The following is a 20,808-nucleotide window of genomic DNA, read 5'->3' as shown; positions in this document are numbered from 1 at the left end:
CTCCCGCACAAGATGGCGGCTGCTCGCACGACGGCGCGCCGGCGGGGCCAGACTTCCTCCGCGCTCAGCCTCCCCAACGGCACGACTGCACTCGCGGCGCCGCTCAAGAGCCTTTTCCGGTCCTGCCCATGACGTCACGCCCGCAGCCGGGCACACTGGGAGGCGTAGTTCGGCGGTTCTCGTCCCTCGGCGCCTGGCCGTGCGCCGAAGGAGCCCGGGGCAAAGCTCCTACACCGTGGCCGGAGACACAGCTCCCCCGGAGGACACAAGGCCTTCACTTAAAGTACGAAGACACAGCCGTTTATAGAGAGCTGCTCGCCAGAGCGGAGGACGGCCCAGCTGCAGGGGGCAGCTTGGGTGCGGCTGTCCGAGGCCGTCGCAGCCCCGACCCCTCACTGGCATCCCCACAACACCCCAGTGCCGAGCTCAGTCCCCACCCCGGGCGTGCTCCTGGAGGTCTGCCAGCGCAGCCTCCGCGGCCTGACAGCAGAATAAAGGGGGAAAAAGACCTTTGGTGCTTGGCTAGTATTAGGTCTTCTGGCTACTTCACAGGCCAAAACATGAGGAACAGAGCCCTAAGCAGTTTTACTTGAGGATCTTTTTTCAAATCGAAGGCAGCAGTTGACACTGTAGGGCTCAGGATCTGAGAAAGTTTCAGAGAATGCACTGAAACTTCACAGCATGGTATATTAAATTATATGGAATGTTTTCTTCCCTCTCCTACATTTCACTGGTGCTGGGCAGAACAGTTTCATTGGACCTTCCTGAACTTTTAAGAATGTGAAGGAGGACTGAAAAAGCTGTGCTGGGTTAACACAGCTCCCTCTCCCCCCAAAAACTCAACCCATTACTCACAGTTAGTTACTAAATCTTTAGGGGTACCTAAATACAGGGATTATGTGAATAATAAGGTATAGATTTTAATTAAATGAATGTACAGGCCCATTTTTCCTGCACAAAACCTCTTTCCCTGTCTTCTTGCACTGGTTTCCCACGATTTTGACCTCCAGCCCTCCCCCCATGGCGTATCACCTGCATTCACATGCTCTCTGGCTCAGAACCAGCACATGCTTCCCACCCTGTATTTGCCATAAATGGGCATGGTGAAGCACAGCTCAGGAAGGATGGGCAAGGACAGGCTTTGTGTGGTTAAGGTCTAGAAAAGAGACTGAGACAAGTCAGAAAAGTCTTTAAAGCAAAACAAGCTGTAAAGACAATTATTTTGCAACAGCTGAATTTTACTAAAAGCTCCCCAAACCAGTAGTTGAAAGAGTTTTGGGGGACAAGAGATTAATCAGGAGCCCAGGACTGGGTAGTAGCAGAGAACTCAAGCAATGAGCATATCCCTCATTCAGAATGGGATACAGCAGAGCAGATTGCATTGGCAAGGTCTTTGTCATGAAGGTAGTGGAGCACTGGCACAGGTTGCCCAGGGAGGTGGTTGGGGCCCCATCCCTAGAGAGGCTCAACAGGGCTCTGGGCAATTTATCTAGCTGCGTATGCTCCTGCTTACTGCAGAGGAGTTTGGACTAGATGGCCTTCAGAGGTCACTTCCAACACAGACCATTCTATGATAGATCATAGAAGACACTACAGAGTATTTTTTTCCTAATGATAGGAAAAGCACTAACAGTAGGTGTGCCACCTTTACTTCTAGCAATCCAGAGACAAATGGATGATCATGAAAAGGATGAAGTTCATAGATTTTGAAAGGAAGCAGAATAGCAAAGCACTGACACCAGACAACAGTGTAACCCTCAGGAATTTCTTTCAAATCCTGTAGGAAATGAATGGAAGGGAAAATACAGTTTTGAGGATTCAGCAGTTCCTTTATGAAATTCATTTTTTAAGGAAACAGTGTAAACTATAGAATGCAGAGGAGGAAGAAGTAAATTAAGAACCTCTGGAAAATCACCAGTTCTTCAGTGGCCTCAAATACAAGAAAGCATACAGAATCTAGGTCAGGTTTTAAGGGATCTGCATCTAAAGCAGATATGAAGACAAAGGAGGCAAAGAGTCATTAATGAAAATTACAGAACAAATCTTGTAAAGACAATTCATAATTAAGAAACACAATCACTTTTCCTCAACAAAAAGGAAGCAGACCACATGGAGAAGTGGGTGAAGGTGACTGAAGTTCCACATGACTCTGTCATTACTAGGGCTTCTGAGACTTCCCTATGCAAATTAGGGACACATACCTGGATGAAACTTTAATGTTGTGGATGCAAGTTTTGTTGCACCAAATGTTCAAGCAACAATATTGTGCTTAGTAGGGTTTCACAAAGGGCTTCCCAAGTCCAATATTGCTCATCAGTTTCACTGGTGACACAGAAAATGTACTATAGATTTCATTAATATTAGCAAAGAGAAGCTACAAGAACACTAGAAAAAGATCAGATATAAAGCCCTGGGTAGTGGGAGAATGCAATTCAGTAATGCAGGAAAGTTACCATGTAGGGAACAAGCAGGTAGGACACCTCTGTTATACTGGTTAATAAGACAAATGCAAACTGACATCTCCTGATACTGAAAAAATCATAATAATGGGATGTATGAGGAGGACTTTAATCCACAAAACTTACCAAACAATCCTTCTAGTCTAATTGGTACAGAGAAGCCCTGCTTGGCACACTTGTGTTCAGCTTGAGGCACTTCAATACAGATTCAGACCAAAAGAAGCAAGCAGAGACATAATGATGAAGTGTACAGAACATAAAATCTGTGAGGCAGGGCTGATTGAACAGTTTAGGGTTGCTTTACATATCAAAAACAAGACTGAGAAAGGAGATACAAAAACTAAATTCTTTTCTCTGCTTTTAAGTGAAAAGGCTGAGTAGTATTTGACTTCAGCTACAGCAAGATTTAGTTGGACACTATGAATAGTATAGTTTATCTGGAAGAGATTACTGGGAGCCTTCATCACTGGAGACCCTCATAAACCACTCAAACATCTGTCAGAAATGATTCTGTATGGTTGAGCCTATTGAGGAGTAAAGAGAAGCAGCAAACAACCTCTCAAAAATTAGCCTAGTCTTTCTTAACATATACATAGAAGGTCATGTGGAATTCAGTTCATATTTTATGACATTCAATGGTGTGTCCCTCCCTAATAGAAATTGTTAACTCAGATCAAGCTGTAAATGAAGAATGACTTACTTAGAGCAGGCGTGCATGGGTCATCTAAGATAACTTCCATTCTAAATCAATACAGGGACTAGCTGTATTTTGACTATTTAAGTAAATACAAATTTATTTCCTAGGTATGACTTGTAGTGACCACACATTCAAAATTCACACTTCTCCACTGTTCAAAAACTAACGTTTTACTCTGAAGGGAGAAAAGGATGTCTTGAAGAAATAATTTTAAATTATCAAGATACAAAATATACAAACACTATATATTGTCAGGTACAAAATAAAAGGTTATCTACTACAGGTGAATTGTGACTTTTCATTAAAAGTGTGTCCTTTTCTTATTCTTTTTTTCCATCAAGTAAGCAAGCAGATGTGCACCATGGCACAAATAAGTACTTAGAGGATACATGCTGTTTGCTTATGACTCAATAGTAGCTGCAAACAAACTAGGACACGCTCTCATTCTACTAGTCTAGATGCTAATCCTGTACACAGTACAACTGCAGTTGCACTTGACTCTTCTGCTACCAAAAGAAACCTTTTCTCAGTTTTACAGGGCTCACAAGTGACTGGAAACCGCAGTCAGTCTCTTCTTGTACAGTTTTTCCCAAGTCTCTACAAAATAAATGCTAGCTAACGTTTGAAAACTTAGTGTAAGAGAGGGGAAAAGACTGCTGAAGTGGGGAAAGGACTCAGTAATACCTGAGCTTTGCCCTTTTGTAACAGTCATTTGAATATACAAGGTAGCTGATAAGTATCATCTGGAAAGTCTGGTCTCCTTGCCATTCCCTGGCAAGCTTCCTGGAGACTTCATGATACACTGACTTCTCCTCTTTTCTAGGGGCAAGATTTTCCAGAATCCTCCTCAGATAAGCATGTTACAGTCCCAGATATGAAAGCCATCTTTCATATTACTGACACTGAAAACCTACAGCGATGTAAAGAAAAACATGTAAACCAAGGTGAAACGGTTGAGAAACTCTGAGGTTGTCAGCAAACACTGTAAAGCTTTTTTCATTATTAAATGTATACCTCAAATATAATCAAATACTTCTAGCTTTATTTCTCTCAGTTACACAGTTTAACACTTAGCATAAACTGTTTGTCTGACTGTGTTTTGTTTCAGGAATACACATAGGATTGGAAAATATTTATACGCCCAAGGTAGCATTTCCAGTAAAACTTCTTATGGCCACCTAGTGGCCTAAATGGAATTGACCTATTAAAAATATTTAGCATTACATGAAGATCCTCCTTATCTAAAAATAAAACAAAAAGTACAAGTTTCATATAATTGCATATATTTAAGATATAAATACTAATTTGTTTGCACAGTACAGCCTTTAACACAATCTGAGAAATCAAATGGGGGAGGACACAAATTGTAGGTAAGAAAAACTAACAGAAGTAAGCAAAATTAAAGTGGTCCTTAAGGAAAGAAAGAAATGGAGGGAGCAAAATATGCAAAAGCAATGATCTGACTGCATGAGTTAAGTAAATAATCTGCACTATGGTTGCAAGTGTTGTTAAATCTATATATGAGGAACAAAGGAAAAAGGTACCATTAGAATGGATGCAAAATGCTTGCATAGTATGAAATGTTGTGGAAATTCACCTGTTGTCCCCATTTTTAATAACTTAAATGAACATCACTTAAAACATCACACAGATTAAAGACATCTGTATATATTTCAGATTTCAATATTAATGCCAAAAATACATAGTATGATTTTACATAGGATTTATGCTACATTAGAACACTAAAGACAAACATCACTTGAGTATTAAATGAAACATTAAATATTAAATAACTGAAAAATAAAATAAAAAGTGTAAACACTAAACTAACTCGGGAATTTGCTATTGCAACACATCCAATGAAGTGGTTTTAAACAGTACAAAAAGATTAAAGTATGCTTCCAGTCTACTTGGAATACACAAAGCTCATTCCAGAAACCTTTTAAAAACTGGTCCAGGATCACATCAGAACCTTCCCTCTCAAGCGCTATTTTCATCCCTTTACAGACTTAACTTTATACTGTCACCTCTACCAATCTGCTTGTAAGGAGTTATCAACAGTAAAACAAATACTTCAGCTTGCCATTGTTTGCTAGCATCTTGGTGAAAACTGAGGATTTGTTGGAGATTCAGTGTAAGATTTGAGTTCATATGCAGCGCCACTATCAACTTCCATGGATTTCCGGGAGAACAGGAGCCTTACATCTCTGTGGAGGTAGATCTTTCCAGATTTGGAGCTCTGGAACCTAAAAAGATACAAATACCTGTATTATCTAACCAAACCAAAAGATCCATCTTTAAATACTATTTGATTAAGGGCATTCCTTTAAGAGATTAAGGTCAAAAGAACCATTTCCACATAAAAATTAGTCAGTTAAAAGGAAAGAAGAAAAATTAACCAAATATTTTCCATCTACTTTGTTTCCTTCGGCCATTTTGTTTCCATTCCTAACCACCAATGTAGTGCACAAGCTTTAGAAGTGGCATGGATTATCTGAAGCTCACACTGGAATGATGTATATTGAAGATTAAAGTTCTCAGCATGCTAGGAAAGCAAAAAGTGCTCTTCAGTGAGCACTCCTGAAAAATGCCCAAAGGGTGGCCTAAGCACACACAAAAAGGTTCCAATACAAGCAAAGGCATAGAAACACATCAAGTATGTATTTCAGTACTAGCTATCATTCAGACAGATTTCATTGCTGTCTTTAAAAATGTCTTTACCAGCAGGAAGTTTACGACTGCTTTATACCACATGCCAAATTTAAGTAGCAGGTGCAAGCATCTCTGCAGGCAGATGAAAAAAAAAAAAAAGCAAAACTTTTTCACACAGAACACATCTATTTCAAAGAGACTATAGTTCACTGGCCCAATCACTGAAGTAAACAGCAATTCTTGGGCTCATTTATCTTTTTATGCTTCAGGTAAACAGCCTAATTCAGGTTCTCCAAACCTGCCAAGAACGTGACAGTTCCATTTTCCCTGTGGTTTAGCAACTGTATGTAGGGAGATGGAATCTGCATTTCAGAGAATTGTATTCTACAGTCTTCATCTGGCAGAACTTCTTGATTTCCTTCCCTCAACCAGGAAATGCAGGAGAGCTTGAGGAACATTCTTTATGGTAACTGAACTTAACGTAGCTATCACTATGCCATGGGAAGGGAGAAGAGCTATTGCTACTGTAACAGAAATAGAAAAAAAAACCCCTATTGCTACTGCAATGACAAAATGATACCATTACAAATGCAGAGAGCAGTACAGACTGTCCTACCACATGTATTACAGTCTGCACAGAATTTTAATAAGCATTCACTTATTGACCCCAACTGAAGCAAAAGTACTACCTCTAGAATAAACATAGTCATAATCAGACTATAATTCTGAGAGGTAGAGCAAAGAGACAACTACAGAAGATCTGTGAAGGTTTCATCCCCACACCCATACAGCGGAAAATTCTGCTCTCCTAGATACAGCTGTTAAGGGCATTGAATGTGGCGGGTACAACAGGATGCTCAGAGTGGCTCCTACAGAGCTCCCACCCATCACTATTTGTTTGCTCAGTGCTGTCAACTCTTTAGCTAACAGGCAAAGGGGAAAAGATTCTACCTTAAGACTCTGGAGGAGAGCACCAGATGGAAGAGTGAAAGAGGCCAGGGAAAAACTGAACACTACAGTTAATTCAACAGGTAGTTCATAAGACACTTCAAAATGAACAGTTTTACATTTATAGCAGAAGTATAAATGAAATTAATTCATTCAGAATAGACAGGTCTAGTTATCAAAGTGCCATCATAAAGTAGAGCTCACACCAGCTTTACACCTGGATTTATCAGCAAATATTTAGCAAGGTCTATTTTTTAACTGCTTGAGCTTACTATTTTCTTTTAGCAAGAGCTGAATCCTGCAAGACCCCCTTTGCCCAGTAAATAACATTTCCCTGTAATGTGGCTTTACCAAGCATAACATTTCACAATGACTGAAGAAGGATGAGTGAGAAAAAGTGACAGGGCTTAAAGGATTCTTCTCATTTCTGCTTCCATCACCAGAGAAATTTTACTTTGAAAAATGTTTATCATAGTAATCAGGATTTTAAATGTTGCCTTTCACCCATGAAAATACACTGGAATACTGGAATACGGGAGACAACAATTACATACACCCTTGTGGGGTGGTGGTGGCTCCAGAACTCTGGCAGCTCCATTAGTTATGTAAAGGAATCAAGGAATACCCAACAAAAGCCTCTGACAGATGGTGTCCTAAGAACAGTAACAATAGACAAATACAGGAAGGCTTAAACACACAAATATCAGATGAGCTAGAAAGCCTGGCAGAGGAAAGAAGCTATAAACACTACTGAAGGATGACAAATACAAGCACAAATCACCTATAGACATTATGCAGATAACCAAAATTCACCAAGAACAGAGTAAGCCACAGAAACAGGATATAGCAGGATGTTCACAAAAACACATGTAGCAAGACCTGTTTTGCAAGTGGAAAAGTCTATGCAACACAATCGATAAAATCTGTAAGTAAAATCATTAGGACAAGGACACAAAGTTTTAGATCAGGAAAAGAAAACAAAAGATTCAAAAGCAACTAGTAAATCAGTAATAGCAGGCATCTTCAGCTCCTACCAATAAATGTCATGCATGCCACATTAGGAAAACATTTTTTTAAAGTTTCTCAACACCCTGGGGAACCACTTCTTAAAACAACCTGTTTCAAGCTTGCCCTCCACCAAGCCTTCAGTAACAACCCTTGTTTAACTGCTAAGCAACAACAATTATGCTCCATGCAATTAAAAGAGGCAACATGTCAGCAGCTGAAGCCTTTGACTAAAGTTTGAAAAGTTGAAAAATGCTGAGCTGCAGACAGGTGAAATGTTTAGTTGCCTTTTGTAGGGGTGCCAAAATGTGACCTAGAAACAAGTGGATGATCATCATTCTCCCAATATTGGGCAGAAACAAGGCGTGAGCAGAGCTGGACTCAGCTCTTGTATTCCTATAGTTTAAATTCCAATGCAAAAATCATTGCTTCACATGCAACAACAACCACAAAGAATACCCCCAAAGCATCATTAAGTAGTTTCTTGAACTGCAGGTACAGCTCTTGATTTTTCTTAGAATGAATAAGGCTCTGCTGACCATGCAAGCTACATTTTATATCTCTATAACATAGAGAATATGTCTGTGGGTACAAAAACATTCTAATGGTGCATCAAACAGTATTTCAAACATACAAAACTGCACAAACAATAAATCTGACATTTTAGAAGAGTGTTGCAGAAAGTTTGGCCTTCAATGTTAAGTTCCAGACCTATGCAAGCATTTTTGCTGAATTACCACTTGAAAAGAAGCTTTCATAATGTGAGTGCTGACAACTGTGATTAAGGCCTCATAAGCAGATGTGACCACAATGCAGCTCACTGGTGGAGACTTAATTTGAGTTTTTTCAGCAACATTTCAACACGTAAGCTTAAGATGCTTGTTTTCAACAACTACTGCAACTAAAACTGAAAGGCTGTTCTAAGCCAATTTGATTAACCACCCAAAAGGTCCCCAAATTTTAAAATTTTAAGGCTTTCATATAAGGTATTTCAAAACTAAAAGCATCAGAACTGGTACCTTTATCTCTCAGCAGGTATCAGAATTAGGAAGCTCATTAAAGAAGACTCCTAGCTATAGCTATAAAAGATGACAGAGAAGAAAGCAGGTTTGCCTTCAAACAGAAGTAATTACCAGGTCTGTCTGCAACAAGTGTACCAGCTATACTGAAGCAGAAACTGAAAGGGGATGGAAGTCTACTACTCTTCATCCTATAACTTCAGGTCCAGTTGGTCACAGATTTTTGCATAGCTCTGCAGGTGATGACTGTTCCCAGTTCCTTTGCATCACTTTACATTACAAGGGAACAGAGCCTTTTATTTGGGCTACACATTCTTTTTCAGAATTTACCAAAGAATAAAATTTTTGGAAAGAGGTTAAGTTAGACATGGTAATTTAGTGCAGCCTGAAAGGATGAATTTCAATCTGGGCTAAAATTCAGAATGAAAACACAGTTGAAAAGCTTCATCATGATACTATTTTCACACTCCAGTAAACAAACACACTTTTTTTTTATGACTGTCAACTTCCATTTAATGGCAAACCTTGCCTTGGAATCATTGCCCTAGACAAAGTAGTGTTTCAAAAGTGTGCTGGGTCAATGCTACTAAATATGGATAACAGTATGTACTAGAAGTAATTCTGGTAATTCTATAACAAGTTACCCAGATAAGTGTAAGAGATTTGATTTTGTTCTGCTTGCTTGCTTCAGAATGCCAGTCACTATTTGGTTTCCAAGTGCTGCAATAAAAGCACTGAGTCTGCAGGTATGTGTTTGGTTTACTACAATAATGCAGGCAAAAGCCTGCAAACTGCAGAAGGCCAGAGTGCATCCATTATTCCTTCTTTGTTTCAAACTGCAGTCTCCAGAATATCTCAAAAGCAGTAGTGCAGTACCTGGTTTCAGGCAGTGCTTTGTAAGATCATCTAAGCTAGATTGTGTGAATATTTCATACAGTGAAAGAAATTATCAGTGCTACTGCATCATGAAACAGGTATTTACATTTTCACCACTAAACACTGTACTCACATTTCAAGCTATCCTGCTGGAGAGGCATATGTGTATGACACTGGGCACCTAACTCGATCCCTAACAGTTTTTGTTTTTTCCCATGTAATATCCACACTCAATATTTCCTGTATCCTCAAAAAAGTAACATCGATCTAGCCAGAACTAAATCTCTCTTGCTAAGAATTAAGCTTTGTGAGGGTATAAAAACACTTCAATGCCAAAAAAGAGCTTAATACTTTAAATTTATTTCTCCCAAGCAGCATCCAAATTATTTATTAGCTCTTCTTCTATTATCTAGCTTGAAGAAGTTAAAAGCTTTCTTTTTTGAAAAGTAAGTCTGTATACAGAAAAGCTGAATGAGATTTATCATGAGATAAATTTTGGCAGGTACTTGCTTTTTGGGGTTGTTTTTTGGGTTTGTTGTGGTTTATTGTTTTTTTTTTTTTAATTCCAAGGAGCTTACCTCAGATGTATGAGGTAGCGTAGCAGCCGTTCTTCGGTCTGTTGACTGTTTTCTTTATTGACAGTTCTCTTGATTTCTCGTCTCACAGGAACAGAAAAAGTTCTTTGCCGTAGGAATGTTTGATGATTAGCTGGCATTTCTCTCAAGTCATAGATCACCACAAACATCTTCACCACAGTTTTATTAGGGTTAAATAAGGTCTGAAAAGACAAACAGTTCAGTACAATACTCTTTAGAGATGACAAATTTAAAACCAAAACAAACTCCACCTGCCAAAACAGTCACCAACTTCTGTGCACTCTGTTCAGGTGCCATACATCAATGTTTATATACACACATTGTACAGGTTTTCTGGTTTTCAACCCTTCAGCTACTAGCAATTCCCATTTTTAAATATAATGCTCAACACGACTTAATCTGAATGAAACACTAGTATAAGACTACTACTACTACTGGGCTAATCAGCATCCCCATTTTTGTTTATTTTTCCAGTCAGCTTTTTGTCTGCATTGTTCTAGGCACACTCTGCTCAGAGGAAGCACAGTGGTGGGCTCAGCTTTGAAACCAAAATTACCAATGTGGTACCCTGGACTGGGGGCTTTAAAAAACGTGGCAGGCTGTTGGTTCTAAGCACTGACTGTGATCTACTTTCTGATTAAAAAAAAAAAAAAAAAAAAAGGTGGTGTAAAAATGTTACAAAATTTAGAAGCATCTGAATATTTAATCTTAATCCCTTTAGAAGGATTTCTTAATTTGAAGTGTGACTTAATTACTTCTTCAAAGTCACAGTATCCCCAGCTATTCTGGATTTTTAGTAACTGTTTTTAAGTCTCTTCATAGCACAAAGATTGCAAGTCTTTTTTTTGACCAACAAGTTATACACAGATTTCTACTTTGAATTACTACAGTACCTACAGAGATGCACATTTCCACTGCTAGCTTCATGCTCATCTCCAATAACCTCATCTCCTCTGCATGACTTTCTTGATATTAGTGGTTTCAAGGCACCCATATCTGTTGAGTACCTACCACTTGTATTGTTCCTGAAGGCGGTACCCGATAACCCCTTTTACCAAGGGACTCTAAAGTAATAACACCCTAGAGAAAAAAAAAAAAAAAAGGAAAAAAAGGACACACATTTAGTTCACAGGGAGAGATACAAACAAATCCAAACGTTCTATTCCTGTAATTTTATTTATTCAAAAACGAAGCAGTCATGTATAAAAAGTGTAAGTAGAAAGGCAGTGTGTTTAAGACGCAGTTAAAAGTCAGCAGTAGGGGCCTTCCAGATGCTTTGGCTGACCATTAAAAGCTGTGCAATGAGGTGTATCTTCTCCCCTGCAGTCACAGAGCTATGGTGAAACAGAGCTTTCTTTTCAAAGCAGCTTGTCTGTTAAAGTGTAAGATTTATCTCCTCCTTTGTGTTTTTATATCAGTTACAAATTCACAAATAATACTCCAGATCTCACAGAACTAATTTCTGCTTTTCAAAGGCAGCAGATGCACTTAACCTTCCATTCTAATCCAAACTTTGGTAATGATGACATCTGCTTTTGTCCCAGCTGTGACCCACAGAGCATACAAGTGTCCAACATGGCACTGTAACACTGCTGAGACCACCCTTCAGGTACTGCCCAAGAGCACAGGTTTGATTAACCTGCAGTACACAACTCTTGTACCCCAGTGAACTGGACTTCCCCTCCCCCCCCCCCCCAAAAAAAAAAAAATCTCAAATGAACAACAAAAGCAGCAGGGAAACTAGTTATACAAAGAGAAAGAGTGTTTCTGATGATGGAAGCGCTACACAAATGTTTATTAATCCTGGGAGACTCAGCCATAATAGCATGTTTGGGGCATGTGGGAAACCCTGAAACAATGACAACTGGCTAGGAAAATAAGCAATGCTACTTTAACATCAGAATCCCTTCACCTCCTGGAAAATCACATGAAATCATCTAGAAAGATGAAAGTAAACCAACACTTCTTTGCAGTGGTCAAGGGAAGACATACACAAGTTTGAACACTATTACCCAAACATAATTTGCAAAGCCATTTCACTTTTTGAATACTTTTAAAAACAGTAAGTCAGAAATATGGTAACACAATGAATTTAAAATGTAAATATTGGGACAACCAAGCATTCAATGCTTACATGTTTAAACAGTCTATTTAACATATTTTAGATAGACAAGACACATATGAAAACCTCTAAACATTAGATCTGTCACCCACGTAGCACTGAGATTACTTAGCAGGCATTCAGAACAACTCCACCCTCTGATTAAATGCTAGCATACAAGACATCTCTTGCTTTTTATGAGGAAGCACTTTAGACATCCAAAACCTGTGCTGTCATTGCAGCAATGTGGACCAGAATTAACATGCAGATATTGAGAACACAAACACCATGTCGGTGTGAACCATGCAGCTGCACATTATGCTAGCTCAAGCAATATTTGCTCTAAAAGAAAGGGATGAACAGCTTTTGAGTAAGGTTTCCATCAGTAATTGTACCTTGCCTGCACCTAAGCCACTTGCTGGCAGAGTGGTTAGTTGCCCAGGGCAGCTGCTTGTTGGGACAACAAAATGGATCCTGTTAAGTCCAACTATTGCCTCACTGCCTATTTTAAGTTAGGTGGATAAAAAGAGATGGTGGGGGTTGACCGCTCCAGTGCGAAGGGAGACAAATATATTCAGTATCCCAAGATGAGAGCATTTGGATGGTGGGCCAGAGCATTGGGAAGAGGAAAAACACCGTGTAGGGAAAGGAAGAACTCCATCAGCAGCAGTTGAAAATAACCCAGATCCCTGCAAATCCCTACTTTCTGAACCCTCTACTCATCAAGCTCTTATTCTTCACCTCCACCTATTAGAATTCATTTGAAATAAATCCAACCACACACTTACCATGTAAGGAGAGGGTGCATTATCATCTGAAACGCTGTAGAATGACACTTCAACTGGCAGAGTCATGTGCGTGGGACAAAAGACTCCACTGGCTCCCACTTCTGCTGTGAAACCCTCCACGACACCAAGCGGGTCTAAGCGGAAATTCAGGACAGACTCCTGAACAAACAAAACAAACATAGCTTTGGATGGGAACACCTCAAAAGACAGCAAAACTAACCAGCAAACAAAGAAATCAGTTTTTGTAGGAACTTCAGTCTTTCAAAAGGTGACCTACCAAAAAACAACCAAACAAAAAACCAAACCAAAACAAACACAAACAAAAAACCAAAACCCAAAGAACAAACTAAAACCCAAACCAAACAACCAACTCTGAAGCAAAAATTATGATGAACAGCAGAATATTCAGCAACATAATAGTTTAAGTCATCCAATTCCTGCCTTCATCTTACTGATGCAAAAACTCAGAATTTTACCACAGCAGGATCAATGCATGACTTTCCTTGACATATGGTGTCTTGGAAAAAAAATCATTAAAAATCTAGAATCTGTAACTTCCCTCAACCTATTCACTTCATCTTTCACTAATACTCATTAACACATCAGCTATTCATTGTTGGTATCTAGTATAGTGAAAACCTGGAGGCTGTACTTCAAACATTCTGTTTACTGTAGTGATCTAAGACAGCTTTTGCAGCATGCTAAGCAGACTTTAAGAGTGAAAATACAAATCCTTTTTTCTAGTTATGCACATTGTAAACTTGAACAATTGCAGGTTGCTAAATCTCATTTAAGTCAGCAGAACACATCCTAACTTGACCATAGTTAGGAAAATAAAGGTTATAAGCAAATCACTGTATTTGAATCTCTGAGACAGAAGATGTCTGAGGTATGAAATATGGGCCTTTACAGTTGGAAATTAAAACAAATTTTGCACAATTACAAACTTTTACATTGTAAATTAAATTGTTCACGGCAGTGCACTTTTAAAAGCAGTACAGAGGAATCCTAAGAATACCACAAGAATCCTAGAGAATATGCAATACCTCAAAGTTTCCCAGAAGGCTAAGACTCGTTACTGGTGGAGCACTAGAACTTAGAAATGGTTTCCCATGGCTTTCTGGGTCACTTTCTCTGTTTATACATTGTTGTGGGCTATTAAAAAAAGACAGAATAAAATCAAAGGATAAACACACGTGCTTTTGTCTTCTGGGTATAAACAGCTCTAGAAATGATCATTTACTTACTGCATTACAAAATGTGGTCCTAAAGAAGTAACCGTTGAACATTGCCTGTTAATACTTTAGCAAAACATTTTCTAGTTAACTGAAAAAATACTTTCACAAGTTTTACATTACAAGGGGTAAAGACAATAAAAAGTCTGGGTTGTTCATTAACTCTGCTAGCAGATATTTTTGTCTCATATCCTAATGTTTCCAACATCAAGCTACCACACTAAAAACTCTTTATGTTATCTGTATTAATATATAAAAGGTCATGGTATGTCCATCTGGTTCTCTGAACAAGTTAATGCAAAATGTTTAACCCGTTCAACTCTAAGAACAAAGCATAACACAAAAATAACATTGATTTGAAGAACCACCAACAAATACTATCTTTTTGGATTGAAAATTCATGTGTATCTTACAGCATACCTAATCTCAACACAAGGGACAGAGTTCATACCCAGCAGCAGCTCTCCTACCATGATCATGCTCCTAAGCTGTGCTAACTTGAAGACTTCTGGGGCAACTCGCCTGCCAAGCCTTATTTCAAAACAAAGATTCTTTTGAAAGGCACTCATTTTTTGTCTTTGCTAATATGCTTTGTTGTTGCACACATTTTATCTCCTCAAAATTTCTTCATGTTTCTGGTAAATCAAACATACCTTCGTGCAGATAAACATTTTAACTGCAGCAGTGATGAATCCAGATCAAAGCAACCAGACTGTGTTTTTCTCTGAGGAACCTCAAGAGCGAAAGAAGATGATAATTTCAGAATGATACCTATAGTAATGTCAATTTTGCCAAGTAAGCAAAAGTTTGCCAAGAATTTATAATTTTGTGATGTCAAAAAAAAAAAAAGAGCAGAAGTGACTTAAGTCCTATACATTCTAAACTTGATGAAGAAAATTCTAAAATTTGTAACGACAAGACTGTGAACTCTGGTTAACATGAATTACTTAAAAACTCATTCAAAAGGCTGAGGTCTCTTTGGAACAGTTCAGAACATTACTAATAAACAGGCTGTAACAATTTCCATCCAAGTTCCCTGAAAATATGACAGCTTTTAACAAGCACTGAAGAATAAAGCATATCATGTGCTGATTACAGAACATCACTGCTTTAGTACTTTCAATTGGGACTGCCTTTTTCTTTAAAACTGCTAACAACCTACCAAGAACTGTAACACTTCCCCAATGTCTTTGTCTTCTCAGAGCAGCTTTGTAACACTTAGTCATTCAATGACATCTCTGACTGCTGAAGAATATGTGGTACAAACCACTCACAGAAACAAGAGCGTTGGAATAATAGGCAATCAGGTATTAATAACTCATACAAGAACTCATAAATGACAAAATCAGTTAGCTTACACTTAAAACACTAATCTTCACAACACTTTCTTTTGTACTCTAAAATAGCACTGAAACATTCTCTTTTTTGCCATAGAACTTTCTAATGTCACCTTTTGTTAATATTGATAGTATCTCAACAACTACATCTTCAGTTATTTCTTTTCCAGAACTACTGTTCAACCTTAGTATTAACTATCAAATTGCCATTTGAAGAGTTTTCACTGACACACTTTACCCAGGTAATATATGGGTATTAAAAGGACAAAACACTTCCTTTCTCATTTAAATGATAAGTTATCATTTCAACAATAACTTACAGGACTTGAAAGCAGAGGCAATCCAGTTCTGGGATGAAAAGCCTTAGTGGAAGTTCCATCCAAGGATCGAAAATTATGTTTCCGCCATACATTTGTATGTTTTAGAGGGGGTGCTTTCTGTCAGCAAAACAAATTAACTCAAGATATCAGTGGGATATAATGGCCTATCATGATCATGCTTTGCTCCTTGTAATGGAGAAGACTTCTAAACCAGGTGGATCTGCGTAACACTAGCATACTATGAAATATTCAGTAAAAATTCCACTTGACTCAATCTACATTCACAGAGACTGTTTGTTAAAGATCTTATACTATATTCAGACACTGCTGAATTTTTAAAAAGACAGGATGCCCAACTACCTATGGAAACGGTTGTTCATGATGTCATCATCATAAGCAGAACAATACAATGTTCTTTTCAGTGTTAAACTTAGAACTAAGAAGATATGGGGGGGATGCACTACCAGCCAGAAGTTACTTCATAACAGAATGTCAGCAGTAAAGTGCTGCTTCCTATGAAGTCAGAATCAAATCCCTCTTCATATTGGTCCTTTGCAGACACAAGGTACAAGCTACCTGACTAAGAGCAGCTGTAGGAATCAGTCTTTTCCTGTATGTATTTACCTGTATATCTGGGTTCTTCAGCCGCTCACATTTAACTATGCCATCTTCTGGAACTTTCTTCTGAGAAGTGCTTTGGAATTCGAGGCCTATTGGGTCTTCGTTCTCATCATGTGCAGTTTTCATTTTATCTTGTTTGGTCTTGTTTTTGAAACTGTCATGGTCTTTATTTAAATAATTTTCAATACTAATAAGCTGAGTATTTTGCTCATAAATATTTAGGGGTTTTGAGTCTTTATCCAAACACTTGAGCTCATTTTTGTGTAAAGAGTCAGATATCTGCATCACAGTTGCTTTTTTTGTACCTTCAAGTATTCTGCATTTATCTATCTGTATCTTGTTAAAACTGTCCATATTGTTGTTCTCACTAGCCATTGTTCTTTCTTTAAGTTTATTTGTGCAAATCTGTTCATCGATGCTGCTGAAATTTGAATACTGTTTAACTCTATTGATTATCTGGTCTTTTTGTGCATGACCAGCATGCATTGTTTCCAATTTATCCGGCAATTCAGATTTGTTTTCTTTAACACAGGATGATGATTTGTCGATGTTAGCAAATACATGGGAAGTTTTATTTGAAGTCTGATGAAATGTATTTTGGACAGCTTCACTGGGTTTTGCCAAAACCAATTTTCTTCTTGCTTGGAGTTTCAGAGAAGCCTTCAGTTCTCCATCAAACCTAGAAGGACTGATAGGAGTATCAGGTGTCTTCGTCCTTAGTTTACTGCTGTCTTCTAACAGAGAAAAATCAGATTTAGCAAAAGAAACAGAAGACGGTTCCTTGCCTTTCTTCAGCAAATTTTCATCTTCATATGTACTTTGGAAAATTTTTGAAGTAACTGGACTAGTCTCATGAACTTTGAACGGATGTCCAGCAACATGAGAAGTAGCTGGGTCACAATGAATCAAGTGCTGGGCAATCCTTGCTATCACCTCCTGCCGCTCCTGGAGCAGAGAATCGATCAGGGGATTACTCTCTCCTGCTGATGGACGGCCACAGTGGTTCACTGGAACACGAGCATTGAGCACTGTGATCTCTGGTATCGCTCTAGTCTTGCCTTCACAACCATCTTCTTGTACTGCATTGTCTAAGCTGGCAGTAGAAACAGGAGAGGCTTCCTTGACTTTCCTTGGCAAGTTTTCATCTTCGTAAGTACTTCGAAAAGCTTTCGGTGTAGCTGAACTGTTTTCGTGTATGTTGAATGGACGTCCAGCAACAACTGGTGAAGTAGCTGGATCACAGTGAATCAAGTGCTGAGCAATCCTTGCAATGACTTCTTGTCGCTCTTGAAGTAAAGAGCCTATCAAAGGATTGGTTTCTGCTGTGGGCTGTTGAGAGCAATGACTATTTGAAATACGTGAATCAACTAGAGAAAATGATTTAAAAGTTCTGACAGGTGTTTCATGAGATTGTGCCATCTTGTCTGCTGTAGCATTGTAGTACTGAAGTTTAGACTGAGATGCCCCAAAGTCAGATCCAAATCTGGCAGATGGATAAAGTTTTAAATTTCTGATAGATGTAGTAAATTCAGATGTCTTTTTTCCATTAAGTATGCCTTCAGGTGTCATTGTCCATGTCTGTTTCCCACAGAAGCGCTGTGGACTGGAGGTCCTGCATTGCTGTGCCACACTGGAATCGCTGTGCTGATGAAACTTACGCTCTTGCATTCGCTTTTCGTAGTAGCTAAGGTTGGTGTGAATACTACAGGTCAAAACTGGATAGTTTGATTGTCTGGGCAAGGACTGCACACTAACCCTCAAGGCCACATTGTGAGAAACATTAGGAACAGGAAAGACATGCTCAGTTGGCGTCTGGGTGAAGGTCCATTGCAAGTCCACATCTGCAGCGCTCACCCTGAAACAACACAGAAGGTCATTTACAGACATTTGAGGAGTTTTTAATTATATAGTTCCTAACTCAAATGTCTATGAAAAAGCACTAGAGACACCAGCAACTGCTCTACTTTGCAAAATGTATGAATCTTATACAACCGTCCAAGTATTGGACCAACAACCTGGTGCCTTCTGAAAGCACACAGGAAAACAGGAAGGAAGAATGGTTTTAAGGAAAGTTGCAACAACCTTCAAGGAGCAAACAAATTTGTTTCCACCCCAAACATACCTGTACAGAATGTTTCGGGGAACAGCACCATGTGAAACACTCAGCCACGCACTTAGCTGAGAGAAGAAGACGAAGGAGCGAACGGCCAGTAACAAGGTCTTTTCTTCAATAAATCGGTCTCCACTCCTACAAGGCATTAAGGGTAATACAGGAATGTTGTTAAGAATATACACAGAGAACTATCACAACTAGGACATTTGCATTCTGATAGTAAAACACAGCTGCATCAAGAAAAGCAATGAAACTCCTTAAAGATTTAAGATCAGAATCTGATTTGGTTTTATCCACATCATTTTTAAAATCTAACATAATAATGTATAATAGTGGCAATTTTCAGATTCTGCAGTGCACTGCAGAAAGCACAAGTGTAGAGACTAAGATGGAAAGATGCTTAGGTGTCACTGGTAAATGGTTTTCTTAGATCGGCCCTCATAGCAAAAGCCCAGTTCAAAACCACTAACCAATTACTTTAAGGACTTCAATGTGGCAAGATACTTGAAACTACCAGCTAATTCTATTGTCAGACTTACTGTCGAGGAACTGGCTCCAAAATCCACCTTTCTAATAGCAATGCATCTTGTTTGATTGCAGGATCATTTAAATCATTCCCCTCAGTGTTAGGCCCTTCATCGCTATAGCAACAGTCTGGAAGTAGCATAACTTCTACCATGATTGGAATATTGTTCTTCCACAGTAGCATAACCTCAGATCTGGTTCGCCTGGCTTGACGACACTGAGGGAAAGAAAAAAATGTCAACACACACAAGCCAGATTTAAATCTGCTTTAAAAACATGTTCCAAAGTACTGGAAAAGGGTAAGGGTCAAATTCTGTCTACTAGATTACACTAAATCAGAGATAAGATTCTAGAGCTATTAAATGAAAAATAATTAACAAATCCTTTACAGCTGCTGTCTGAGCAACTTCTGTAGAAAATCAAAAGAGCTCACAAAAATACATTTGCCCAATGACTATCCTTTACTACCTTGTATTTCTCTCTCCACAAGTCATCCACTTGGATAGACACACTCAAGCAGTATTGATAAATTCTGTATCTTGGAGTGGGCTAATTTCTGCATGAATAATAACTTAAATTCACACAGTACTTAGGAATTTTAACCTGAGAAATGCTCCAACCTTACTCCCAAACAGACTAGCTAGATATGATGTGCTCATGGCTTTTGGATCATGAACTTTTCAAGAATACCTGGAAAAGCAGGAATTTAGGCAAGTTAACCTACATTTTCTCAGGGGAAAAAAATACAAAACCCACACACACATAAAAAAAAAAAAAAACCAACAATGACAAAAACCAACCCCAAACCCAGAGCAAGAATGCTAAGTATAGTGTTCTCTATTTGCATAATAAAGACTCAAATAGGTACTGCATTCAGGTAGTCCTACAGAATTTCATGTTCAGGGATGGAAGGCTTAACGATCTCTCATTTTAAGGACAGATCTATTATTAGTATGATATTGGATTACACACTCAGGACTGACAGAAAGCAATTGTTATTCGTGCTTCACTGTGAATCTGCCATGGGGTCCTCAGTTGACTTTAATGATGGCAGCAAGGAAGCAAGCCACAACACTTAAAATTAAATGGGTACTATCATACCTGAGCCAGTTTGTCACTGCATTCATGCTTAGTTGTTGGTGGCTGACTTGATTGTGCTGGTGGGCAATGCAAGCCCTCTGTTCTTCCCTTGATTGAATACTCAGGTGTTCGACCTTCAGTTATCAACAAGGCCAAGGAGACAAGGAACTCCTCAGCTTCATACTCAAAGTATTCATCCAAAGCATCTGTCATTTCAAAAAGAAAAAAGAAATAATACATCTGCTGTGCAACAAGCTTTCAGCTGATGTCTAACCCAGCCAGTTTGTTTCAGGTATACTTAAAAAAAGCTTTGCATTCCGTGATTCTGTGATTAGATTGGCTGCACTTCCACAAGGCCCAAGTTACTGTACCACTGCAAAACAATTGTCTCCATCTCAGGTTGTTGTCACTACAAGCAGACAAAATTAGAAATACC

At 38.8% G+C, this 20,808-nt stretch overlaps 1 protein-coding gene across 5 annotated transcripts; it reads right to left on the bottom strand.

Annotated features, from left to right (window-relative positions):
• Nucleotides 1–5,029: 5,029 nt before the first annotated feature.
• On the bottom strand, nucleotides 5,030–20,569 carry ATOSA (atos homolog A). Of its 5 annotated transcripts, none has more exons than XM_054387779.1 (11): nucleotides 20,394–20,569; nucleotides 19,307–19,509; nucleotides 18,777–18,902; nucleotides 16,654–18,509; nucleotides 16,034–16,143; nucleotides 15,030–15,109; nucleotides 14,188–14,296; nucleotides 13,142–13,300; nucleotides 11,264–11,332; nucleotides 10,235–10,434; nucleotides 5,030–5,402 (listed from the first exon to the last, which is right to left on the bottom strand). In XM_054387779.1, exons 2-11 carry the CDS (start codon nucleotides 19,474–19,476, stop codon nucleotides 5,249–5,251), a joined length of 3,033 nt encoding a protein of 1,010 aa, XP_054243754.1. In that variant the 5' UTR covers nucleotides 19,477–19,509; nucleotides 20,394–20,569; the 3' UTR covers nucleotides 5,030–5,248. The 5 variants fall into 5 exon arrangements, with proteins under 5 accessions (XP_054243754.1, XP_054243753.1, XP_054243755.1 ...); XM_054387778.1 differs by having other exon boundaries at nucleotides 16,034–16,150; nucleotides 16,658–18,509; nucleotides 20,394–20,568; XM_054387780.1 differs by having other exon boundaries at nucleotides 16,654–18,530; nucleotides 20,394–20,567.
• Nucleotides 20,570–20,808: the final 239 nt, after the last annotated feature.

The sequence above is a fragment of the Indicator indicator genome, chromosome 16 (genome assembly GCF_027791375.1).
Source record: "Indicator indicator isolate 239-I01 chromosome 16, UM_Iind_1.1, whole genome shotgun sequence".
Taxonomy (NCBI): domain Eukaryota; kingdom Metazoa; phylum Chordata; class Aves; order Piciformes; family Indicatoridae; genus Indicator; species Indicator indicator.
The sequence above is the reverse complement of the archived record's forward strand: the minus strand, read 5'-3'. Positions and strand labels throughout refer to the sequence as shown.

Bases quoted from the DNA above. Each gene is read 5' to 3' on its own strand.
- ATOSA (XM_054387780.1), bottom strand. From the start codon at position 19,476: ATGCTACTGTGGAAGAACAATATTCCAATCATGGTAGAAGTTATGCTA. The intron at 14,297-15,029 runs GTATGTTTGATT...TTTTTTTAATAG, and splicing joins AAATGTTTATCTGCACGAAG to CCCACAACAATGTATAAACA. The intron at 5,403-10,234 runs GTAAGCTCCTTG...GTATCTTTTTAG, and splicing joins CGCTACCTCATACATCTGAG to GTTCCAGAGCTCCAAATCTG.